This window comes from Synchiropus splendidus, chromosome 5, assembly GCF_027744825.2.
Source record: "Synchiropus splendidus isolate RoL2022-P1 chromosome 5, RoL_Sspl_1.0, whole genome shotgun sequence".
NCBI lineage: Eukaryota > Metazoa > Chordata > Actinopteri > Syngnathiformes > Callionymidae > Synchiropus > Synchiropus splendidus.
This window is the reverse complement of record NC_071338.1, coordinates 9,029,122-9,054,298: the sequence shown is the minus strand read 5'-3', so window position 1 is coordinate 9,054,298 and position 25,177 is coordinate 9,029,122. Positions and strand designations below refer to the sequence as shown.

The following is a 25,177-nucleotide window of genomic DNA, read 5'->3' as shown; positions in this document are numbered from 1 at the left end:
TCTCTGCTATGAAATTAAATCTTCAGCCCTGAATGCATCTTTCTCCTCTGCCCCTGCTGGAGTTCAGGCGTTTGCGGAAATACTCTTCTAATCAGTGACATTAACATCAGAAATGTAGCTGTGCCTTGGTTGCCGTGAAACAGAGGAATGTTTTACTGCTTTATTCTGAACTCCACATTGGATTTCACAGCTGTTTTCAAATTCATCTTTGCTGTGAGAGGGTGATGACGTTAGTCGGTTTTGTATGTCGGCTGCTTCAGTATTCTGTGACCCCGCTTTACAAGGCTGCTGTCTGTTTCATTGAGTTGCCAAGCTTTTCCCAGTGAACGACCTGACAGTCAAAGCAGCGCAGTGTTGGTCCTCTCTCGCTGGGAGACGGCTCTTTATTGCAGCGAACATCCCCTCCTTTTCTCCTTCTCCCGCTGGTTAGCTGGGCTGGCTGTTTTCTATGGCAACACGTTGGCCTGTAGACCCGAAGGATAGACATCACTGGTCTGTGATGGGGCTGTGCATGTCTTTCTGGTTATTTGTAATTCAGGTGCGTGTGAGTAATCTTCTTATTCCACTTGAAGTGGAATACGTGGTGCTGAACTAGAGAAACATTTACAGTGAAATAGCCATTAAAAGAAAAGGGCTGCAAGAGTTTTGAGAGTGATGGGTTTTTGGCGCTAGGTTTGAAGCAAACTGTGTGACGTCTCCAGAGGGTCTCCTCTGGCCACTTTGACTGCTCCCACAGTCCGAAAACGGTCTGTGGGAGGATAATCTAGATAGTCCGCAGATGGGAGAGTGTGTTTAAGTGGTAGTTTGTTAATGTTTCACCTATCCAGTGTGTCATCTCCTTCTTAGCCTAGTAGCTGGGACCAGTCTGTTCCAGTTTGTTTCAACGTAATATTTCAGATATTCACATTGAAGTTGTTTCTGTAATTATGATACCAGTCTTTTGCGGTCCCTGGTTTGAGATGTTGTCCTGACTTTTAGTGGAGTCAATGATTTGCTGCCAGTTAATAACTACAAGCATTTATCTTGGGCACCATTTTCTCGATCTTCGAGCAGCCATAATTGTTGGCGATCTCCCGATGCTGCTTGGTGATTTGTGTTGCCTCCTTGTTTTGTGTGACTTTTACAGCCTGATTGTTGACGGTGTGTTATCAGTGCCGGACGCTCGCTGCTTTGTCCAGCAGAAGCAGTGAAAGGGAAAGTTAACGGTGATTGTAAACCGCCGGCCTTTTGGGTGAAGGCAGCACAGACACCGTGTTTTATTACCCCTGGGGTTATAAGAGCCTTTTTCCCCGGCCGTCTATTTGCTCTCGACCCTTGCACTGATGGAGGAAGGCATCTGTCGTGGTCGTGAAGGACAAACATGATGCTCTATCTTCAAATATCTCAAACATTCGACCGTGGTAATGTGCTCCTTAAGTGACGCTGAGAATGAGAAAGAATAACTGTATGGTTGTTACAACCTGTGGCATTTTTCAACAGGATTTAAGGGTAGCAAATACTCCTGGGTTTAAAAGGTTCTCAGCAAGGTTTTCAGCAGCACTGTATTGTTAAGGTTGACCAAAACGGCTCCCTGCCTTGACCGTGTTCTCCAGGAATATCGAGATGGAGATCAATTCCAGAGAAAGGTTTCCGGTACCGCTGTCATTATCTGACACGCAGCTATGAACATTTGAGAGCCACGTTTGCTCACAGTCACTTCCACATCCACAGTTGTGGAAGATGTCATAGTTGACCCCAAGTGAAAATGACAGTTAGAAATACAACAAGGTTTTACATTGGCTGCTGCCCTTTCTGGAACAGATAATACATCCTATGTGTATGCATAGATGCTCTCTTCACTACCTCATACCAAGCCTAACCATACAGGGCAAAAGGAGAGCCATCCCATGGCTAACCCCAACCTTTGGCTTTCTTTTACATAACGCGCTGCACGCATGGCGTCAGGATGTGCTGAACAAGGTGCTGAACACGTGCTACAATTGATTCCAGAAACTATTCCAGAAAGGGCCACAGTGTGTATGGATTTTTGTTCCAACCCGTCAAGGCCAACCAATCCGATGTCAGCTGAAACAAGCAGCACCAGACTGACAATCAACTGAATACATTCTTCAGACTGATTGGTGAAGTTGTGCATGTGTGTGTTGGGTTGAAAGAGAAACATGCACCGCTGTGGCCCTTGAGGACAGGTTTGAACACCCCTGGCATAGTGCTTCAATATGCAATGCTAAAGGCTGACTTCGGCGTCAAAATAGGTCACTGAAGTCACTAGAAGATATTTGCTATGTGTCGCCTTGGGAGTGAGATTGTGTTGGACTTTGAGACCTTAGTAAGATGTGGAGTAGTAGATTGGTTTCTCATGAACGACTCGCAAAAAGCAACAAAGTTAAGGAATTCACTGCGGATCGATCACTGCAGTGTCAAACAAAAGGATGATTTCTTTTTCCAACAGTTGCACTGCGCCCTGCTGTTGTTTGTGCTTCACTGCTCAGATGTATATTTTGTTAGACATAATCGAGTGAGATGTCCAGCGAAATGGCAGCTATTGCTTGTGGAGAGAAGAAACATCATGGTCTGTTCTCCTGGACAGCACTGTCACTCAAAAAGGCAGAGTATGCTGAAGTCGAGTTGCCTTCGCACTGTTTTTGGGTGAAAACATAGATTTCCTTGTCACAATTTTATTTGATTGTTCTGTACTATTACTTATTCCTTTAAATTAGGTGAGAGAAACTGCCGTTGTCCCCTCCGTGTGTGGAGAAACTTGTGTTGTACTGTGCAGTGAATTGCTCCAAAGCATCAGCACTCATCAGCAGCATGTCTGGACTCCATCAGCCTCGCGGAAAGTGATATCTGGCTCCCTCAAAAGAGAGGAGTTGTTGAGGTGTGACAACTTGTGTTATCATGGAAGCATGTGATAATTGTCTTCCTCTGAACTCCTGGTGTGTCGCAGTCACAAAGTCCTGCTGTGTTAAGAAATCGCATGCAGCATCAGCCTGCCCTGGACATAGTGAAGCTTTTGTATGCACCTGACCTCACACCACCTTTCTCTGTGTCTCCCATTTAGGTGCAACATTTTTGCAGCGTTGGTGGTGCAGAGCTGTTGCCAACACGCCTCTGTTACATCCTGGTGGGATTGCTGATGACCTGCTGGATGCCTCATCAGCTCCAGTTTAAATTTGGCTCTTTCTTCTCGCTCTTTCCCCCCTCTTTGTGAACCTGAGTCCCCCGCTCATGTTTGCTGCTCAAATCCAATGAGGGAAACAATACAGTAGCTGGCAAAGGATGAAGCCGGCCTTTCTGCAGGCTCCAGACAGAGGATAGTTGATACAAAAGGACGAGCAGACAGGAGACAAGGGAGGGAGAGGCGAGCCACAGCTACGCTGTGGGAGAGCAAACAACAACATTCAAGATGCCACAGTGAAGGAGGAACAAAATTGTCGCATAGGTGTCATAACTCTGCAAAGATGCTTCCTTGCGGGCTGTGAACGGTAACAGTACTCTTTGGAACAGAGACGTGTCAAGACAAACACTCTTTTACTATTGGGGCGACAGGTTAACACTTGCTATGCCTCTGTAAGAACACTGAGTCATGCCAACCAAGGGGAAGTATCTGTTGAACGACCAGGAGCTAAAAAATGAAGCACTGTACCGGAAATTCTCCTGCATCAGCCAGTACCAGCCGCTGGTCCTGTTGCTCGGCCTTTCCATGCTCACCTGTGGAGTTCTCCTCATTCTCTTCTTTGCTCTACAACTGGTAAGTTTTTGTCAGTTGCCTCTTAACTGTTATCAATAAGGTCATTTTCATAATCAATGCCATTCCATTTTGAAACAGGACGTCCATAGCCACGCCCACATGCCCCACCCCCAACCCATAACTCCACCCCCATCCCATTCCCCTCCATGACACACCAGGACGAATGTTGTTCACTAACATAACTTGATGTGTAAAATAAATAAATAAATAAAATAAACAATATATAATGTTTCATAAAAGGTTTTTTAGCCATTACATGAAAAAGGACAGCAACAACTGTAAAATTTCTCTATAAAATATGTACAAGTTGCTCATACGTTGAACAAGTGAACCAGGTTTTATCCGCAGACCTGGAGAGCCTCACTTCATCATTGGAAGCTCTTCGGGGTGGCGCTTCTTGCCGTAGGTGCTAGATGCTGGAAACTATGTGTACAGCGCGACTCCGCACAAACATGATAAATGGCAGGCATTAAAGGGTCTGGTCGCTGTCTGGGTGCACAACATCATTCAAACACAACACTAAGGCGTGTCTCACGAGTTTTTCCCTTTATTATTGACAGACAGATTTACTTAAATGAGTAATGTTGGTATCTAATTCAAAGCTGTGAACAGCAAGGAGGAAAGATGCTGTTTTTTTCATAAGTTACTAAAGATTACCTATTCATTGATCATTTTTTAGGTCTGGATCTATACATCACTTTGTTCAAGGTGTTGTGAGAGCGGCGCGGATAAATCAAGATGGTCCGTATTATGCAGCTTCTTTGTTATATTTTCTTGTAAAATAAGCATAACACTCTTTCATGTTTAGTTTTGGCTGTGAGATGCCACATCCTGTTACCGCTGTGGTGGAAGTTGTTATCAGTTAATGACAAGTTGCTTAAGTGTGCGTATATCACAGCCTGCAGACACACTAACATGATAAAGTGTACTGAGAAAGAAAATCAAATTAAACAAGGATCTGAACCTCTGAACCTCTTATTTGTACAGCCCTGAGCAGTCTTGCAGCCTGTCAAGGCTAGTATGATGTTACAGAAAGTCAATTTGAGATCAATAGCTATGAATCTTTGCATCATAGACGGTCGCTGTTTCAATTCTCCCCTCTAAACCAGATGCTCAGCAGCCACACACACTCGACTCTGCTGTTCATGAACTTCTTAATATCATGATAATAGCCAGTCCATTATTAATTATTCAAGTTTAATATCATGATCTTAATTTTTAATTGTGTAGTTGGCCTCAGTGCAGCTGGCTGTAAACCTCTCAACAGAGTTCATGTTTGCTGCGATCACTTGCAGTTACTGGCCACTTCACTGCAAACCTCTCCAGTGCGATGGACATTATGCTTCTGAGTTCCACAAGGTCTCTGAATATGTTGTTGTAGAAACTGTTTATTCAGTCCATTCTAATGAACACAGTGGTGCTGACATATTTCCACTCATATAAACACTACTGCGTGTCACATGCTCATGTGCTCTTTAGTCACCTTTACACTTGCTGTTTGTTTTTGTAGTTTGAGTTTCCCCTGTGCTTTCCAGGTTGAGCAAAACAAAAAAAGTACTATCATGCAGGTCCAATACAACATCTGCCATTTTTTCCATTTTTTACCCTTTCTCTCACTGTTACAACAAAGCCATGAGACAGTAGAGGTACATTTGTATGTGTCACCAACATGTGACACTAGAGCTGTATGCCGGTACAATGGACCAGTGACGTATCTGTATAGTTCAATCTTTATATTCCAAAATACTGGTCTGCTGACGTATGGATTTTTGAAGCTGACTAACTTCTACACACAGGTTAAGAGAAAATATTATAAACCTTACTGGAAAGTTGAGAAACACATGAGGGAAATACTGTAAGTCACAGAAATATAGATACAAGTGTGTCACACACAGGTACGCACGTCACCTCGAAAGACATGCTTCTGTTTTGGTAAGATTTAGTTGACAGACAGTAGCCGTGAGTAGTTTGGTTAGTCGGCCAGTTTAGGTGCTATGGGCAGTGGCAGTCCTACACTGATTGACTCCCTGGGCGAACCCCAAGATATGCAGAACTGAATTTGAAAAATGAACCGGTGACTGACCATGTGTTTTTTTTTTTTTTAATGCTTATTTTTATTAGCCTACATTACACAATTCAGAGGCACACGCAGCAGTTAGAATAACACGTTTGAGTGACTGGATAGTCATTTTGTGCTAAGCGGCGGATCCCCTCCCGTCTCCCCCCACCTTCGACTCAGAGGTGAACTGCCACTGAAGCCTCGCATGCGGTTCAGAACCCCTTGTACCATTTCTTCAGTTCTTCTCTCACAAGTTAGTGACAGACGTGTGTTTCACTTGCACCTGAGTAATGCGCCGCCATCCTTTTATTTTTTATTTAATTTTATTTTTAAAGGAGCCACCAAACCTCTTCCTTGAGTTATACTAATAATATACCTGTCAATCCCAGAATTGACATTGTGTACCATAGCTCTCACTCTCTCCCCAACCCTTCCCACTTTCCACAGTGGTGACTGCTGCTGCCCCATCACGTTCCCGTCTCACACCTCACCACAAACACCACACCACTTAAATATGCCACGGCTAAATCAAATTCCCTTGAGTAACGGGAAAATGATTTTTCTCACTTTGGCAGATGTGATAATTACACCACCCGTCCATCTGCGCCGGGATGTCAGCTTCTTCACTCATGAAAGCTGCGACAGATTGACTGGAGATTATTTAAAGTGGCAACCAAAACAATGTTGGTGTCAGCAGGAACAAGAGAACAATCGAGGCTCTGGCTGTAATGAGAACAAGCTGTTTATCATTGACTTTCGGCTGATGGCTGCTCAATATAGATTGATGGCAGTTAGTGAAGCTTGCCTTTTTTCCAGAGGAGTGACAACCTGTCACTGTAGATTATCATGTTTAGTCCAACAATTATGGCTTTTGTTCTTAATTGTTCTGTCTTTTTTTCCCAACAGTTGCTGCTTTTTTTTTGGCCTTATATCTAGCTCGCTTTCACTCTGTCATTTCTTCCTATTGTTGCTAGGCCTAACTTGAAAGTCAAGCAGTCAGTACAAGTTTTCATCCTCAGCTGGTATGTACACAGATAGATAGATAGATGCTGTAGTGGTGCCCTTTTTACTAGAGCACCCTTTGTTTGTTCATTCTTCAATTCTTAAAAGTAGAATAAGTGTCAACAAATTCACAAAGATGTATTGATGTCCGGGCATTTATTTGGCCTCTTGTGAGAATTGTACTCGACAGCCTCTCCCACTCCTCATCCGACACTGAGCAGCCTAAAACAGCTCACCGGACCTGCAGCGTTGGACAGACTGGTAAAAACAGTGTTGTTTGGAGCTAGATAGCCAGATTCGTGCCACTGAAAACAACGTTGCTAGTGGTGTGACATTACTGAAATCGGCCAATCATGCATCCGCAACTTAGAAAAGAACTCAGAGAGCGCAAACCTGTGCCAAGCTGCTTTAAAAAAAGCCGACATCCAGACAGTGATCTGGATGATTCCTGAAGTTGAATAATTTGTTTTTTGTCCTATTGCATATCCTTTCTGAAAATTGCATCCAAATCCGTCCATAACTTTTCATCTTATTTTGAACACAGACAGACAAACAATCTGTCACTGTTGTTGAAAACCTTAGTGGAGGTGAAAGGACCCTTTGTGTTTGGCCGAGAGAAATCAGAGGTCTGTTGTGTTCATTTAATGAGCATAAATTCGTGTTTGTTGGATCAGATCTGATTTAGTTTCAGTACAGAGATAAGTGCTTGCTTAAGGCTCATGGTGTTGATGACATATAATAATATATGAATAGCTAGACACAGAATAGACATCTGTAGGCTAGATCTTATTGTGTGTTGGGATTAACCCACCATGCTAGTAGACACTGGAACTGCATTTTCACAGTCTCCGTGTTGAGGTATGGTGTCAACCTGTAGAAATGTGTATCGCTCCTCTCATGTGAAAAGGTCTGTGCTTAATGAAAGCATCAAATTACAGACGACTGGGCGTGGCTTATTATGGGATGTTTCTTTTGCAACAGTTAAAATTGAAGCTTCAATATCACATAACTGCGATTTTGAAGCTTCACATTTGGCCAGAGTCATGTTTAGCCATTACAATGTATAAGAGATTAAAGATGGACATGAGTTTACAGTTACATTGAGTGGATAAAACAGAACAGAAGACATTATCATATGGATGTTTACAACATCAATGTATCATTTTTTTATCCATCAGGCTCATTAGCGATACATTAGTGCCGTCAGCATATACCCCTCCCCCCCTCCACTTATTCTAATCAGTGTTCTTTCTGCCAACAAAAAGACTTTCAGCTACACTCAAAGTGCTCTTATTGAGATCTGGCCTTTTAGAGTGCTGCCATGGTAACCAGGAGACTCGGCTTACAATGCAGGGACGGCCTTCACTAAGCAAAGATCTTTTAACACTGATTTTGTACATGTCTCACTCTTGAGTGCTCTGTTAACCCTTTGTTTTCCGATAATCACAGCTGGTTAATTAACACCAGCACAGAGGGAATTTTGCTAATACATGTTATGACACTGTTTTCAGCCCTTCATTAAAAGTCTTGGCGCTTAAACATGACTTCATTCTTAATGAGTTTGCATTGGAAGGCTCAATCATTTCCAAAAAAAAAGCCAGGGAGTTTGTTAAGAAACGAACCGTTTCGCCAAACGGTGTCCAACCCGAAAAACAAATGTCTCATTTGGCTGAGGGATCAGGTTGTGTGTTCCACTCTGTTCAAACACTGATCTGGGAAAAAGGCAATTGAGTGCAAAGAAACAAGGTGTGAAGCAATGGTGACAGTTTAAGATCAAGTGATGAACCTGCTAACAGAGATTGAAGACTCGGGTGAATCGGAAAAGCTGTTTAGTGATGATCCAGTCAGATGCCTCCCGGGTAGCACATTATTACGGTGCTCGGTGGTATTGATCACCTGGACTTTCAGGCTTTTAACTAGGATTTTGAAACAGGGAGTCCAAAGCCCTTCAATCCAATCCCTTCCCGATGCACAATGTCAACAACGTGCTTTGTAAAAAACATCTATTTCTACAAAAATGACTTAATAGACAATAAATAAACATCTGAGTCAAATAAGCGTTAACAGAGATAACTCGGTAACTGTTGACTCAGTGACACTTTCAGATGCAGGAGTTCTCTGTGCAGTTGGCTGATGAATGATAATGATTCTTTCCATTACTACGTTATCGTGTCTACAGCGTTGGTCATCTTCTGCTTTATATATTTATGCAAGATAAGCATACAGTTGTATCAGCTATGTATCTGTGATGGTTTTCTAAACGTTCACACATTTAAACATTCATAAATTTAAACATTATATATAATATTATAAATAAAGTCTTGCCGCTTGTTTAATGAAATAGATGTGAAACGACTATAGAGGTGAATGAATTTTGATCCCTGATATACTTTCTGCTCACATTCGGCAAGTGTTCCCCAGCAGTTTTCTGCACGACACTGGGGAGAAAGGGGAGTGGCCTTTGTGCCAAAAGAAAAAGCGAAAATACTCCTCCGATTAAAAAGCTATCAGTTAGTTTTGTAAATGATTGTCTTCATCAGCGTCAGACATCCCATCAATCCATGCTATGCATTTCGAAGATGTGGATTAAGCATGTAAACAAATATGTGGCTGAGTTACAGCTGCAAAATGGTTGAGAATCTGTGAATTTTGATCATATTCAGCAAAATTACTGGGCGGAAACACCCCTTTAATGGAAACCAGTGTGATGACACTATGAGTAGGGCATTATACAGGCACGAGTAATCGAAAAGATTTTTACCTGTGAAGTACAGATCCAGACATCAAAAATGATCAGTGAAAAGTCGCTGTTCTCCTCATGAAGACAGCTGCCAGATCAGAGCAGTTTAAACCGTTATTTATTTATTTGTGTAAGTCCATCAGTCAATAAATGTTAAATCAGATGTTTATCAGCCTAATGAAGACAAAAACGCACCTGCACATATCGTGAGTCCCGGACTGCTGCACTGTGCTCCTCCCCAGCAGCAGTCTCTTGCTGCAGGTGCACACCTCAGTGTTCTTGGAGTGTACAGAATTGTTTTTGAACAATGTTGTCCGGTCAGACGGTGACCAGACCCTTTACTGTTCCGCATTTATCATGTTTGTGTGGAGTCATGCTGTACATGTAATTTCCGGCATCTAGCGCTGAGTCGCCGCAGAGTGTTTCCTGGGACGAGGTTGAGCCAAACGCACTTTGTCTTGAGACAGAGTGCGCGGTGTTAAATATGCTTCGTACACTGCCCAGTTTACAGGTGACATTTATATGTGTGGCAAGAACCTATCTAGCCAAGTACAGAGGTCCTCCATGCTTATTTATACAAGACAACTCAACATTCATGCATACATCATCATTTAACCAGCGCTTAGTCCTGTTCAGGGTTGCAGGGAGTGCTGGAGCCTATCCCAGTGGGTCATTGGGTGAGAGGCAGGAATACACCCTGGACAGGTCGCCAGTCCATGGCAGGGAACACACACACTTTTTGTGTGTCCAATTAATCCAACCATCAAAATTACCTTCTGCTTCTTGCTTTTTTGAGTAAAATTCACGTGAAACATGTTTGTCGTAGTTGTGTGCAATCACAGATAACCCTAGACAAGAGGTTGACATTATCGTGTTGGAAAGAGTTTTCCTGTCAAGTGTTAAGACGCCGGCATGACCTTTGTACTTGACAGGATCACCATGTTCTTTGTGTACTTGTACTTGTGGCACTGCCATCCCTACTTCATTTGATTTCAACAGACGCTGTTGGTTCAAACCAAATTCCAACTTAAATTCAAAGAAATCACATTCCCTTGTCATCGAATTCATTCATTTGAATTCATCGTTGACAGCTCAAACATTGGTTACACGACATAAGCACCATTACAGGGTTCATTCAAAGTTGTTTGTTTTTACTGCAAAAATCTTCCCACTCACAGTCAAAAGTGCTGCGACAACAAGCTCCTCTCATAAGACTGGCAACACTGCCTTTTGGTTGGTCCGTTGTTGCTGGGTGCTATTGGTACTAGCATGTTGTTCAGCAAACATATTGAATTTGTCTTGTTTTCTAGTACTTATGAATGAGTATTTTGAGTTTTCATTACTTTTGTTTTGGCGGATGTCAGCAATGCCACCTTGTTTCTTCTTCCATCCTTCCTAGCATTGCACATGTGTTCAGGAGCAGATAATAATGGTTTTATATGAGTTTCTGGAGAGGTATCTCTCGGTGCTTAAATATTTAACAACACTGATTGTTGACTAATGCAGGGCATGGACTTGCATCAGCAGTTGCCTGTACGAGTGGGGATTCTCCTATTCATTATTCATTAGCACATTTATGTGACATCTATGTTGACTCTTCATCATCATCATTTTGTATTTTAGTTTTTGAAGTGCTCTATTTGAAATTCCTTAAACCTATTCTTGAAATCAAATGAGACGTACGTGTAGTGTCTTCTTCAGATATTTCTGATCTGATCAGTCCATGTCACCTTTATCTCATGAATATTATTCTGATGGTGCATCAGTAAACTGTTAAAATGCTTTTCTCGAGCAGAAAGCAGAGAAGCACTGTGCCTTCGTCAGCGTGGTGAGCGGCAGTCTGTGCGTGTTCCTGGCGGTTTTCGTGTTGGTCTGTACAGAGATGCTTTCGCAGCGATGGCGGCATGTTCTCGGCCTTATTGTCTGGGCCACTCACCTCACCATGGGCTACACTTTCATCTTCAGCGGGCCCATCATTCGGCCTTGGGACCAGGTAACCATGTCATTCTGGGTTTGTCTTTTGAAAAATTCTGCAGGCTGGAATTGACATGTTGTTGTCCGTTATACTTGCAGGTGCCTTTCTTCCTCTTCATCATCTTTACAGTGTACACCATGCTGCCATTCCAGCTGTGGTATGCTGTGGTACTCGGTGTCATCACCTCACTGTCCCACATCTTGGTACTCACACTGCGCCTCACTGTCAACGTCCCCGAAGCCACTCCTGGTCTTGCAAGCCAGGTGAATGCGTTTTAATGTCTTTTCCAGCGGCACTGGTGTTTTGCTAGATTTGCACATTTTGAGCTGCATTTTGTGGAAGAATGTATGCCTGGAGGTGTTGTTGGGCGGTACACCGTTTCATATTCAATGCCTTTTTATTGTTTTATGATATGAATTTTTCATACACCCCAATACCGGTGAGCGTTTGGAAGGCAGGGCGCCGGACAGCTGTGCTGCCGGACATTGTTTGAGAGGGGGGAGTTTTGCACTTTCACCCAACAAGCAACATGTGAGCGCACAGCCTATGTTGAGCAAGCCATTAATGAACCGCTAAACAACTCCTGTCACCTACAAACACTCTCCGTCTTCATTCATTCTCCACTAATCCACATGTCTGTCAGTCTCCGCCCTTGAGAGCTACGAGCACATTCAGTCTGATGTCACCCTGGAAACTACATCACAGCACCAGTTGCGTCTGTTCCATATCGCTTCTGAAGTTGAACACTGACGTGCAATGCACTGACGAATGTTTTTCCTGAATCACGTGTGTGTTCCGGGAGTGTACCTGCATGTGGATCAGCAGGTTGCCTTCACCCGCTGAAGTTGGCTAATGAACAGTCCTTCTGACTGACCCTGATCAGGAGCCCCAGAGTGTATTGTCGGAAGCACAACATTAGACCGATCCAGCTGTGCTATACCTTCCCCAATAAACAAACATTAGCAGACAGTTGATGTTGATTTAGGCATTTCATTTTCTTTATCTGACTGATAAACATCTCCTGAAACAATGTTGGTCTGGTATTGTCATTTGGAACTCTTGTGAATGTGAAATACACCTGAAAACACATTCTCTCACTTTGATGTGTGAGGAACATCTCAATTTTTGAGTGTGAAGCAGGTTTCTGTGGATGAGAGAATAGTGTACACATTTCCATCAGTGTGATAAAAGCTAATCGAACTAAATTTATGACATTATATTAATATAATCTTCATCTTATAGGAGACCTGTTGTTTAGGTTGTGTCATCACAAAGGATTTTTTTTGTTGAAAAAAAAAGTTCCAAAACACAGAACTCTTGAACGCATGACTGCAACAGTCATGCATTCTGATTCTATCAATTCATCAATGCTGGAGTGGACACTCATGTTTTTGTATCATATTCACTCCTCATGTCATTCCTGGCCAACTAACTGCAGTAGTAAATGTCAGAGGTTAACACACAGTCGTACTTGGAAAAGTCAGATATAATTTTGAGAAATACCATGATATTCATTTTTGGTCATGCCGCCCTGCACTAACAGGAAATTATGATGTCCTGAATTTATTTTCTCGGCTGTGCTTAACTCACTTGAACCCTATGGATTATGAAGATACAAGACATTTAGATTATAAACCAAATTCAGTTAAATAGTTGTGGCTCATAGAACGTGTCCAATTCCTTTAATATCAGATTGCTCAGCGAGATATGTGGCTGCGGTGAAAGAAAGCTCTTCTGAGTCTGACAGAAAGCAAAGCTTTTTATTTGTGGATCGATAGTCTTTTCTGTCTCAATGATGATTAGCCTCGGGGTCCTCAAAAGATCCAGATGAAATAATGGCTTAAAAGGTCTTTTTTTTCTTTTACGCTGAAAAGATGAAATGCTGTGAGCTGGTTTGGTGCATCTTCTGAGGATGTCACCTCTTGTTGATGTTTTTCAGGCAGGTTACAGATCTTTCCTCTGGTTCGGAAACCTCTACTTTTTTACTGTCTCAAGTGGCTGTTGAAGGAGAAGTCAGATGAGACTTAAATAAACGGTACAAATGGAGTGTGGTATTGGTGTCATTTGTCATTTCCAGACAAAAAAAATGCTGTTTGAAGTATGGTTTAAAGTAAAACTCATTCAGTGTGAATGTGAGAGAAAGAGCACTTGTTTTCCTTTGATTCATTGTCTGGTTACAAATCTCTTTTTCAGGACATTTTATTTTATTTCTTTTGTATCAGTCAGATTGATGACGTGCACTTTAATAAACTCCTGTCCTATGGTGTTGTTAAGCCAGTCGCTGCATAACTTCCTGGCTGTTTAGAGATGCAAACATAAACGCACACAACACACATCTTGTGCTGTGTGACTTGACTTGTAGAGAATGAGAACATTTGGATGCTGTGTGTGTTGAATTGAAAATGGGGATTGTGATGGTCATTGGAGGCATAGGGCTTCAGACAACGTCCAGCGCCTGCCACTTGAAGACAGCTGTCAGCAAGAATGTGTCATTGCCTGTCGTAACTTACCAAAAATCCCTCTACCCTAGTTGCTGTCCAACGCAGTGGTGTTTCTCTGTGGAAACGTTGTGGGAGCCTTTCATAAAGTCCTGATGGAGAAAACCTTGAGGCAGACTTTTCAAGACACACTGAGGTGCCTGAGCATGAGGATGAAGCTGGAGATCGAGAAGAGGCAGCAGGTCAGTGTCATGCCCTTTCATGTATTGACCTTCAGTAACAACCTTTTCTCTTGTTGACCTTCCAGATTTCTCTTCGACCTTCCTTGTGATTCTGTTCTTCATAAGTGGTCGTAGCATGTACAGTGATGTGAAAAGACACCACCGAACCCCCAGACGTTTTGTGAAATGTGCTTGACATACTGCCATGTAGACAGAGATCCCTCACGAAAAATAAGAATTTATTTTACCCTTTTCATATATGTCATATATGTATGGCTTAGAAACCCTCTCATAAACCTTTCCCACACACTCCTTCCATAATGTGTGGAGAAGTTTCACCGTTTCTTCTATAGTATATATATATATATATATATATATATATATATTTATATATATGTATAGTAACTTCCCTCCACCGGTGCTGACTTTTCGGAGCCAGTCAGCTCCCAGGATACTGGACAGTGGACTCTGATTGTTGCCTCTGATCCGCTGGCCTATAGCCCTGTGCTTCTGCTTTACACACCTTTGGCATTTGTTTCACCTGTTGCTTGGTGCCAGACATAAAGCTCGCTGACAGCCCAGTGAGTGTGTTGCCTAGCGAGACAGGCTGGAATGATGTAATCATTAACATTTAGTCCTTGTGTCGTATTTGTGTTGGGCTGAAAAATGGTGTCTGATTCAGTCAAAGAGGACAGACAGGATAATAGTGGGGATGCAGTGAGGGAATTACATTGTGTTCTCACACTGGTTCCAGCAGGAGATCCGCGTGTTCCCCCACCGTTTATCTGAACAATGTGAAGATCCAAAGAGTGACGTTAGCGCTCGCCTATGAAAACCAGACTAATGACACTCTCTGACACACTATTGACCGCACTGCACTTATTGGTATCCCATAAATCAATCCGAGGTTAACAGTTAAGGTCACGGGAGAATTACCTCAGAGTCACACCGAGAACAGAAAGTGGCACATGCGCAACATGAACTCAGTTCATCACATTTTTGCCGGAGACTCTCATTTGTTGAACCCGTTCATTTGTAAGCCACTTCATGGATCATTTTGGTGTTATAAACTTTGAGGCATTTAAACGTTCAACTGTTCAACTGAAACTCTGACTAGAGAAAGTGGAATTACGGCAGTGTCTGTCAAGTTGCTCATGTCCGTTTTTTTTGGTATGATCATCTGAATTGTCACAGGAAGCCTGATCACTTCATTTGGTGACCGGCAAAAAAATGTTGCCTTTCGTACCCTCATTGAAGAGGATACTGATCAGAAACACACACATTGATTATACGGGGTGATGATCAGTTTCACTGCTGTTGCCGTGCCGTGTCGTGTTAATCCTTGTGAATATGATCACTTTCCAAATTTATGTTCGTTCCACTTCCTGGTCTGAGGACAATGCATCATGATTGACTGACGTACGGGTTCATTGCTTTTTTTCAACTTATTTATTTTCCAACTCTCTGTGGAAAAAAAGGAACAAGGCACTGTTGGCACCTACCATAACCAAACACTGGACACAGGCCGTTCACAGACGGAATAGTTTGTATGTTAGGAAGAGCTGGTTCAAAAACCCCTTTTTGTTTTGCCATCACACTTCAGGTACCTTCTTAGGTCGTGTCCCGCTCAGTGTAGAGTTGACCAAATCATTCAGGTCCAAATATAGGATCTGCGACTTGTGGCCTTGGAACATGGAAACTAGGTTTCATATACTCTGCGAGATGGGACTGATTTGATAAATAAGTTGTTTTTCAAGAAACACGTGATACGTTGAAATCAAACTTAAAGGATGTATGATTGAGTTAGCAAGAAATATTTAGCCACTCTGTGATTTAAGAAAGATATTGTGAGTCAGCTCTTGGTCATGCTCTGTTGTGCGCCTGTCTCAACTTCTCTGTTCTGCATCACTTGGATTTATGCTACCAATGTGTTTAATGAATTGCTTCATTGTGATGATATGACTTGCTTTACATGTCGGCTACGTATCTGATTTAGCTGTGCATTATTGGAGTCATGGCGACAAAAGCCATAACTACCCTTTGCATAATCCTCGTGCATCAGTTGCGAACTCAGAGGCGCTCGTCTGAATTTGAGCATTCTTCAACATCTGTCATCCAGGGTGCCCACAGCGCGCTCTGCCTCACCTACATCCTCCCAAATCACTCCTGTCCACTTGTACCATGTGATTAAATCTTATCTCCAATCATGGTTCACCATTGAAAACATGTTGCTGTCTGTTGTGCGAGGACCACCTTGGAAATGAGCATCAGGTCTGTCATGTAGAGGGTTTCGGTGCCTGATAGATTAGATGACTGGATTCCTTATTAGATAAGAAGAGGCAGTGTGGCAGGAGGAAGATGACTCGAGGTTATCAGGGGAATGATTCTTGCATGTCCTTAGTTGCCCTGCCAGATCCAGTGGTTTATTGCTGCTCACACACAGACACCATTCATGGCAGCTGATTTATTTTGGGATAAGTTGGTTGACGCAAATAGGCTGAAGTAAACGGCTCTTCTGAAGACCTCTGTACTATCCTTGTTCAACAAAGTTTGGTGAATTCTTTGAATGTGATGAGGAAAAGCAGTTGGCTTGAGTCCTGTGCCACACACCGGAATCCCTTAGACGTTTGTTTGAGCAACACGCCTGAAGACAGAAAAAGCACAAAACACTATGATGCTCTCATTTTTTCTGCTATAAGTCAGTTTGTCTTTTGGAACGCTGTGGCTTAATCTGGGGTTTGTATGTTACTTCCCTGGTGAGTAGGAGCAGTTGAAGTGTCTAGGGAGGGTCTGATGACTGAGGGATAGACTAACTGACTGACTGATAGAGAGAGGAAAAATCTGAAAGAAATGTCAGGGTTATATAAGGGGACTCAACAATATGTGTTGGGAAAAACTTAAAAAATTACAAATGCTTGAAAACACGACACATTATGACAAACTGGACAGCGTAGGCGGGAGTTCGGGTGGAAGAATTGGATTAGATTTTTCATCACACCCAAAATTCAGAGCAAACAAGTCACATGCTGAAGGATGTGTGGAAGCACAGAGGCAAAGCGCACACACATTTTGGCTGTGTGAGAAACCAGGTACATTTTGGGTGATCACCGACAAATGGTGAAAATGGTGTCTTCTGGACCTTGGTTGTACTTGAGAATGAAGGACGATGCTTATAATAACAATTAATGTCGCAACAAACATGAACAAAAAGTCCCACACACAAGCGAATCTGGGTTGCCTCGTGTTTATGATGTAGCTTTGGTAGTAAATCAGTCACAATAAAACATAATTGGGTGAAAAGGCTGTGCAATTAATATCAATTGCAAGATGCTGGTTTTACATCAAGTCCCCACTGCTTTATGATAAATGTGTTTTCAGCATACGCTAGGAGAGCTGTTTGTCTGCGTGCCACAATTTACTCCATAAAAAAGCCATACCAACTGAGAGTATAGATAGATAGATGGATATATATATATATATAGAGAGAGAGAATATTAGTGAATGGAATGCATCTAATCTAAATCCAAACGTAAACTCTTGTTACCAATGAGAGTTCAATTGTAAGTAGTCTCAAGACAAACATTTTTCTTTTCGACATCTCATGTGAATCTGCTTATTCCATCACCGTTGTCACAAAAAAAACCCTAAATGTTTTACTTGCACTCTTTGCTGAGACAACATAAGAACTGTTGCTTTATTGGCACAGGCAAAATGATAAAAGTGTTTTTATGACTGCACTAACTCTAAAAATAACCAGGAGGTGTTAATGTGAGTCATACCCAACGTGATCCTCGACGTGAGTTCAGTCTGAACCCTGACATGCCTTCAAATTTGTTGAAAAAGTTGTTTGCTATAAAACTGTTTTTCAGTGGATGATAAATGGAAGTTTCATTAATCCTATAATTAATGAGCTAGCATGAAGTCCCAGTCACTTCCTGACTATGACGACGCCCTCAAGTCACTTCCTGGCAAACATGCAGCCCACAACGTTACACACAGCACTTATTTAGCGTGTGCTTCTCATGCATTGGTCTCTGTTTCTCTTGCTCTGTATTGCAGTTAGTGGTGAGAGTTTGTGGTGCACAAGTCAGGATTCCACAAGTGTAATCACATAATCTGCCGTGATATAAAGGGGAATTAATCATTCCTAGAGCTGTTTGGTTTAGTATGATCATTAAAGTTTTACAACCACTGACCTATATAGTGCTTTATTGCTTCACAAAGTTGAGCTGTAATGCTCTTTTATGTAACCACTTCGAATATAAGCGACGATAATTTGGCCAGTTCTAGCGTCTGTTCATGTTTCACTGCTGACACACGAGAAACAAGTCGAGCTCTCAGCTGACACCCTCCGCTGCTAGTCGCGTTTAGATGGTCCAGCCATCTATTCTGTTTGAGGCAACAAGGCATGCAGCTGAATGTAGGCAGAAGAGGTTTCCCTGCAACATCAGTGCGCCATGACAGTGTAAGACCGGTGAGATGGCTGCTGCAGCCCCAGGTGGCTGTTGCTGTTGGGGAATTACCTCTTGAATCCTCTTCACGTGGAGGATAACTCAACCACCCGGCTGGTACCTGCTGGTGCAGGGGAGGCAATTCCTTCATGAGCGTTTGACCTTTGCGCTGCAGTCTCTCCATCAAAACATGGCTGAATGTAGTTGTATGTGTTTGCAGGAGAATCTTCTTCAGTCAGTGCTGCCTGTTTACATCTCCATGAAGATGAAGCTGGCCATCATGGAAAGGTTGCAAGACTGCAAAGATAAAGAAGAGCAGCAGCGGCTGGTCAAAGACAACAACTTCCACAGTCTCTACGTCAAGAGGCACGAAAATGTCAGGTACAAACACACTTCTTTTGTGGTTCTCATCCAGGCCAATGCAAAATTCCATTCATTTAAGGACATGGAATTTGAATTGAGTTAGAACCACAGGAAGTGGAATTAAATTAATTTACAATTCAGATAGCTTCAGTACAGCCATGTTGTAGGAAGAATTTATTGAAAAGAGGTATAATAGATAGACAGCACATGAAGTTCATAGCAACAATTACTTCAGTGAGAAATGTATAAAGCCAAATGAAATATATGAAGACAAATGTGTGATGTGTACGGAAAGTGCTTTGCCCCACAAATTACCTCGTCTTGCAGTGCTTGAAGTTCCATGAGCATGTGCTAATATTGGGCCCACCAGTAGTTACTGACCACCGTCCGTTTCATCCGTTGTGATGTCTGTTTTAGTCCTCCATGTCTTCTCTAGGATGCTTCCTTCAGTTGTGAAACAGCTTTCAATCACCAGGTGTTCCAAGTTTGAACAGTTGTACACTTTTCCCCTCCAGTATTCTTTACGCCGACATTGTGGGATTCACCCAGTTGGCCAGTGAGTGTTCGCCAAAGGAGCTGGTGATCATGTTGAACGAGTTATTTGGAAAGTTCGATCAGATTGCCAAGGTGAGCATCTGTAACTTCATCAAGTATTTGAGGTATATGCTGTGTGATCAAATTCAGACTGTTATTTTGTGTCCTTTGTCCTCTCAGGAAAACGAGTGCATGCGGATCAAGATTCTTGGCGACTGTTACTACTGTGTATCTGGTCTGCCTGTGTCTCTGCCAAAACATGCCAAGAACTGTGTCAAAATGGGTTTGGACATGTGTGAAGCCATCAAGTAAGTAATCGCCATTCACTCTCAGCTCGATATAAGTCGATATAACTCTCTTTAATTTGGCTGTAAAGTTATACTACACATGAACTTTGCTAACGGCATCTGAAGGCAGTGAGACAAAGACACGAACAACAATGCCTTCTTGGTTACTTCATTCATGGTAGTTGAAGGCGAAGTCAAGAGCCTATTTCCTTTGCAGACAAGTGCGGGATGCGACTGGAGTGGACATCAACATGAGGGTGGGAGTTCATTCCGGAAATGTTCTGTGTGGCGTGATCGGCCTGCGCAAGTGGCAGTTTGATGTCTGGTCACATGACGTTACGCTGGCCAATCACATGGAGTCAGGAGGGCTGCCAGGGTGAGTGGCGAGGATTCTGCTTTGAGTTTGACCGTGAGATGGCATTTTAAGATCCAAGTCTGTGAGGTCTTACTACCTTTTTTTATTGTATACTCTGCTGTGCCTTGTCTTTGTTTGTATTGCATGCTGCAGCTTCATCTGAATTACCCGTCTTGGAATCAATAATGTATCTATATTCTCAACCATTTACAGTTTTTCAAAGTGTGATTCTAAAGCAAACCTTCATTTAAAAATGACATTTTGAAATGACTGTATGTAATGCATCCATTTCAGAATTATAAAATCAACCACCAGAACTTCCAGAAATGGAGATGAAAGTTATTATTTTAAGTGGAAATATCAGTATTTTCACAATTGGACTGTGGTTCTAGTTCTTTTTTCAATGATAATTAACAGTCTCTTTTGCACTGTTGTTACAAAAACAAGTTGAGCCGGAATGCAAATCTCTCAATTGTTGCTCAATGTTTGTCTTATGAATATCGTTCAGTCTTGAATTGAAATGAGTATTTTGTCTTATCTTGAAGTAGCTTGAAGTAATTAAAAAAATATTCATGTCAATTTCTCAAATATTTTCTGTAGTTTTATCCACAAACAGTAGCAATGTCTAATGTTCTCTCTTCTCCAGTCGTGTTCACATCACGGAGGCAACTCTGAAACACTTGAACAAAGCATATGAGGTGGAAGAAGGCAATGGTCACCTGAGAGACCCCTATCTCAAGGAGCTGAACGTCACTACCTACCTTGTGATCGATCCTCGTGTGAGTTTACTTGACCTGCCATCGTAAAAATGCCAATCCATGATCAGCCAATATGACCAATTGATGATGATAATGTCTTGCCATGGTGAGACATTGGAGTGGCCAGTATTGCTATTTGAAACAAGAGATTAGTATCATCATAGTTCATTTATTTGTCTATCTGACGTTTATTGAATTTATGTTTACGATTTGCATTTATTCAATGTACTTGTCATTTTTGTGTCTTTTTATTATTATTATTATTTTATTGGCTCATCATTTTTGGTCACATCTTGTCCCCACGCTCCTCGGCTCCTGCCTTTGGCCAGTCATGAACCACTGAAGAATGGTTACTCCCGGTCACACAGAGTTGAGAAGTTACCCGGCTTGTGGTCATGCTGTTTTGGCTGATGGATGTATCGTAGTTGCTCTTTTGAGCTTAACAGTTGTTCATTATGTTGTGTTTAAGTCCAAGGATCCATCGTTGAGGAGCCGCGCAGCTCCCAGACCCCGTGTGAACGATGGTCTAAAGATGAGAGCCTCTGTTCGAATGACCCGCTATCTAGAATCCTGGGGGGCTGTCAAACCTTTTGCCCACCTCCAGAGCCGAGAAGGCTTCCCATCAGACTCCAAGTCCCACTGCAAGGTGAGTCTGATGCTCTGCTGCACAATTTCAAAACATTTTCAAGACAAATCTCTCGACTATGGAACGATTGCATGCAGAGTGGTTCTTTATTGAAGCCAGATTTAAGAGCAGATTTGAGTGCAGCAGTAGGCAATCAAGTGCAGAGTTGATCATGAAGTTGTGGGAACGGAAAGTTGGCCTAGTGGAAAGGTTAGCGTCTGTGAACTTAGGTTTGGTTTCATGGAAAGAAAAGGCCCTTCAGGTGCCATGTTTGCTTCGGGAGTGCTGATGGAAAAGTTGGTTGAAGGCCAACATGAACTTCGTCTGTCGATTCAACAAAGGACAAGCTGCTGAAAGAAGACACTTTGTTGTTTGCATAAGAAGGAAGTAGTGTAAAGGGAGAGATAAAGTATAATGACCTCCTTGTGAGGCAGCAAGCCTTGGGCTGGTTGGAAACGGGGGAAAAAAAACTCAACGAGTCACTCCCAACTCTTGACTCAAGTGATATTAATACATGTGTAATTCAGAAATATCGTTCGAAATTTGAGTGGATAAGGCTGACTTTCCCTTGTCCAAATGTAGTGCTGCAGCCTCACTGCATGAAGCTTGAACCTTTGACACCAGTGTTGCATTGGAGGTGCGTCCTTTGGTATGCTCTGCTGTGGGTCCAAAACCAATCACCCCCAATTCCAGTACCAAATAAAGATGCAAACAAGATGACTTTTTAAGGAGATAAGACTTGCACAGCCTTGTATGAAAAGCTTCTTGCTCACCGTGTTTTCTTCCGATCACCAGGACATCCCCTTGCGACCGACGCCGGGCGCCAATATCACTGAAAGGTAAAATGTCTTTGCTATCTTTCTAGGTGTTTGCCGTGTCAATTCTTTAGCTTCCAGTGGGTTGTGTGGCAGGTGATGGGCCGTCCAGGCGGCCTGTCATGTGTTGCCAAGCTGGCATCGGATGCCGGATCAGTAGAGCCTCAGATGACTGAAAAAAGTTGCATGTCCTCTCAGGGATTGCGTGATGATGTATTGACATTGCGCTGAAAGAAATATCCCCCCTTCCAACGTGACTTGAGAAAGGGTAGCAAGACTCATTTGCAGTCTCAACGTTAATGAAACAAGACGCCACTGTTAAATAACGTGAGTGCTGAGCTGCGTCACAAGAGCACTCCATTAGCATTTCACTTATCGATTGCTGTTATATTTTTTAATGGTTTGCCCTTTCTTTACTGACTCGTGCATCAAAGTGCATCTACTTTTTAGCAAGAAGGCTGAAAAACACAAACAGTGTAGGCTGCAGTCCTGTTATTAGAAGACATCATCGGTCTAGAGTTTCCAGCTAAGTGTTGATAATGGGGATGCACTTCCTGGAGGGCAGATGTTAAAGTGTGACGCTGCGCTGTGCAAATATAGCCCTGATGATAAACATTTGTCAACATTTGCATCCATTTAAGTCTGTACTGGAGACACTTTCATCACCGGTATGAGGTGTGCATCTCATTACGTCTTTCATACCCAAGACAGTGACCAACATTCTTCTGAATCGACTTGCTGGGCCTGTTGAGACCTACTTTAAGTTTCTCTCATCTTCAGGAATTTGCCTACAAACTATAGCATGTCTGTCTTTTTTGCTTCACCCTTGTGACTTGAACGGATTTATTTTATTTAATCGTTCAAAATGAACTTTATGAAGTGTGAAGTGAAATTTTCTATTGATGCAAATGTAATTAACTGATATCAACTGCACCATGGAAAAATGTGTATTTCACTGTGAAAACAAGGCTAGTGCACTCTGACTCCAAAACTTAGCGCCACAATTGCGTTCCTGTCTAGTTAAGGTCTATAAAAGTGGAGACCACAGTGGAACCATTTGACACCCACGAAACTGGCATCTGTCCCAGAAACAGTGAGGATACTAGAATTATAGAGCAGAGAAGCCCTCATGAGGTGAGGTCAGTTGAGGTGACTTGCGATGTACATGTGTGGGATAGATGAACGCATTCAGCTTCACCGCGGAACCTGTAATCAAATGTTCTGGTTGGAGTGAATTGCAGCAGAATGTCACACGATGGATGAGGTGATGATGGACCGCAATGGAGGTGGCTCTGCATGTAGCCAGGAAGACGATGAAGTTGAAGGAACGCAATGTATTCATTGTTAAAAACTTTTTTTTTTTTTTGCGGGGAGGGGATTAATAAAACAAAAAGAATTTTAATTTATGTCAAAGGCTGCTGAATATTTTTGTGTGCCCTCATGAGGCTAAATATTCTCTTGCGCTCTCATGGTATTGGTCCCACAGATGAGGAAGGCTAAGAACCAGATGTCAAAGAACCTTTTTCTTGTGTCACAGTCATACGTGAAATTCAAGTTGATGTGTTTCCATTGTGCTCTGCAACTTCTTGTTGATGAAATTGTTTGTGTTGGGACCTCACAGCTTTGAATCTCTTGAAGAGCGGTTGTCGTTGCCTTCCCCTCCATTCAGCAGCTATAAGTGAGTGTGGCGTTCACTTCCAACAGGGTCCGCACATTTGCCGTAGTTCTCCACCTCTGGCCTGTTCCTAAAACCATGATCGACCTCCATTCCTTCTCGCGTGTTTGTGGTCCAGGTGTAGGCACCGTACTAACCTCCCCTCACTGTTTCACACTGCTCTCGGGTTTGGCCTGTGATCTGAAAGCCTGTGAACAGGATGGAACCGTTTGTGAACCGCTCCTAATAACACTAATCACTGACTGGTGCTGAAGTGTATCTGAGTCTGTGCATCTGTGCAAGTGTTTCCTTCCTGCCACACTGGGGGGTTTCCTGGCAGACGCATGGCCGCATCCCTCTGAGATTCTCAAACGGACACCCGTCTGCAGCTACACACCTCCGTCACACTCTCTACTCACTAATGCTTGGAACCTGATTAACCAAGTTTCCCTAAACGCATCCTGACTAGACGAGAATCCTGGAAGCCACGATCACGCAGATGACGTCACGCCAGCCCTCATTGTCCCTGGGTTGCTCTTCAGTTTCCTAATTCTCTCTGCACAGGAACAAATCCCAGAAGAGTAGGTTTGATGAGGAGCTGCACAATGAGATGACCACGACCATCGACGAGCTCAGCAACAAGTGAGTGAGAAATTGTGAAGGACATTCTATTACTTCCACTCCCACAAGAGTCTGTGGTGGATCTAAAGCTGCTCATACGACATACATTACCAGGTCTAGTTCCCTCCTTATCAAGCCCAATATTCTATTAAATACAAATCTTAATTCACCAAAGAAAGTGCCAATAGTGTTTTGATTTTTGGTTGCTGTCTACTTCCATTAAACATTTTTCTATTCGCAGTAAGAGGTGGAGTTGTGGTTAAAGTGGCACTTTTAGACTTCTTCTCAAACACGCCCATGTCCCAGAGACGGACAGGTGTTTGTTTGGTTTTTCGTTCATTTTTTATTTCAATTTATATTATTGTTTTAATTAAAATATAATATAATGGAATGAAACATTAAACATTGATTTTTACATGGTTAACATAGAATGTTAGTTGTTGGCTGAACTGTCTGCCACTATTTTCTTTCATAATCTATATCAGTAAACTCAATTCAGAGTGCAGAGTTCAAAACAAAGCCAAGAAC

The 25,177-nt window shown here is 42.5% G+C and overlaps 1 protein-coding gene across 7 annotated transcripts in view; it reads left to right on the top strand.

Moving 5' to 3' along the window:
* adcy7 (adenylate cyclase 7) overlaps positions 1-25,177 on the top strand; it is a 55,830-nt gene that overhangs the window by 20,827 nt on the left and 9,826 nt on the right. For 2 of the 7 annotated variants that reach the window (XM_053864864.1, XM_053864865.1), the window contains 13 exons: positions 3,062-3,751; positions 11,348-11,545; positions 11,626-11,790; positions 14,058-14,207; positions 18,858-19,018; positions 19,516-19,627; positions 19,715-19,842; positions 20,039-20,197; positions 20,823-20,955; positions 21,404-21,580; positions 22,355-22,398; positions 23,996-24,052; positions 24,593-24,670. In XM_053864864.1, coding sequence (XP_053720839.1) covers positions 3,587-3,751; positions 11,348-11,545; positions 11,626-11,790; positions 14,058-14,207; positions 18,858-19,018; positions 19,516-19,627; positions 19,715-19,842; positions 20,039-20,197; positions 20,823-20,955; positions 21,404-21,580; positions 22,355-22,398; positions 23,996-24,052; positions 24,593-24,670 — 1,727 coding nt within the window. In that variant the 5' untranslated portion in view covers positions 3,062-3,586. Of the gene's footprint in view, positions 1-3,061; positions 3,752-6,871; positions 7,074-11,347; positions 11,546-11,625; positions 11,791-14,057; positions 14,208-18,241; positions 18,661-18,857; positions 19,019-19,515; positions 19,628-19,714; positions 19,843-20,038; positions 20,198-20,822; positions 20,956-21,403; positions 21,581-22,354; positions 22,399-23,995; positions 24,053-24,592; positions 24,671-25,177 lie in introns of those variants that run through there. The other 5 variants (XM_053864867.1, XM_053864866.1, XM_053864868.1 and 2 more) reach the window with 5 other exon arrangements.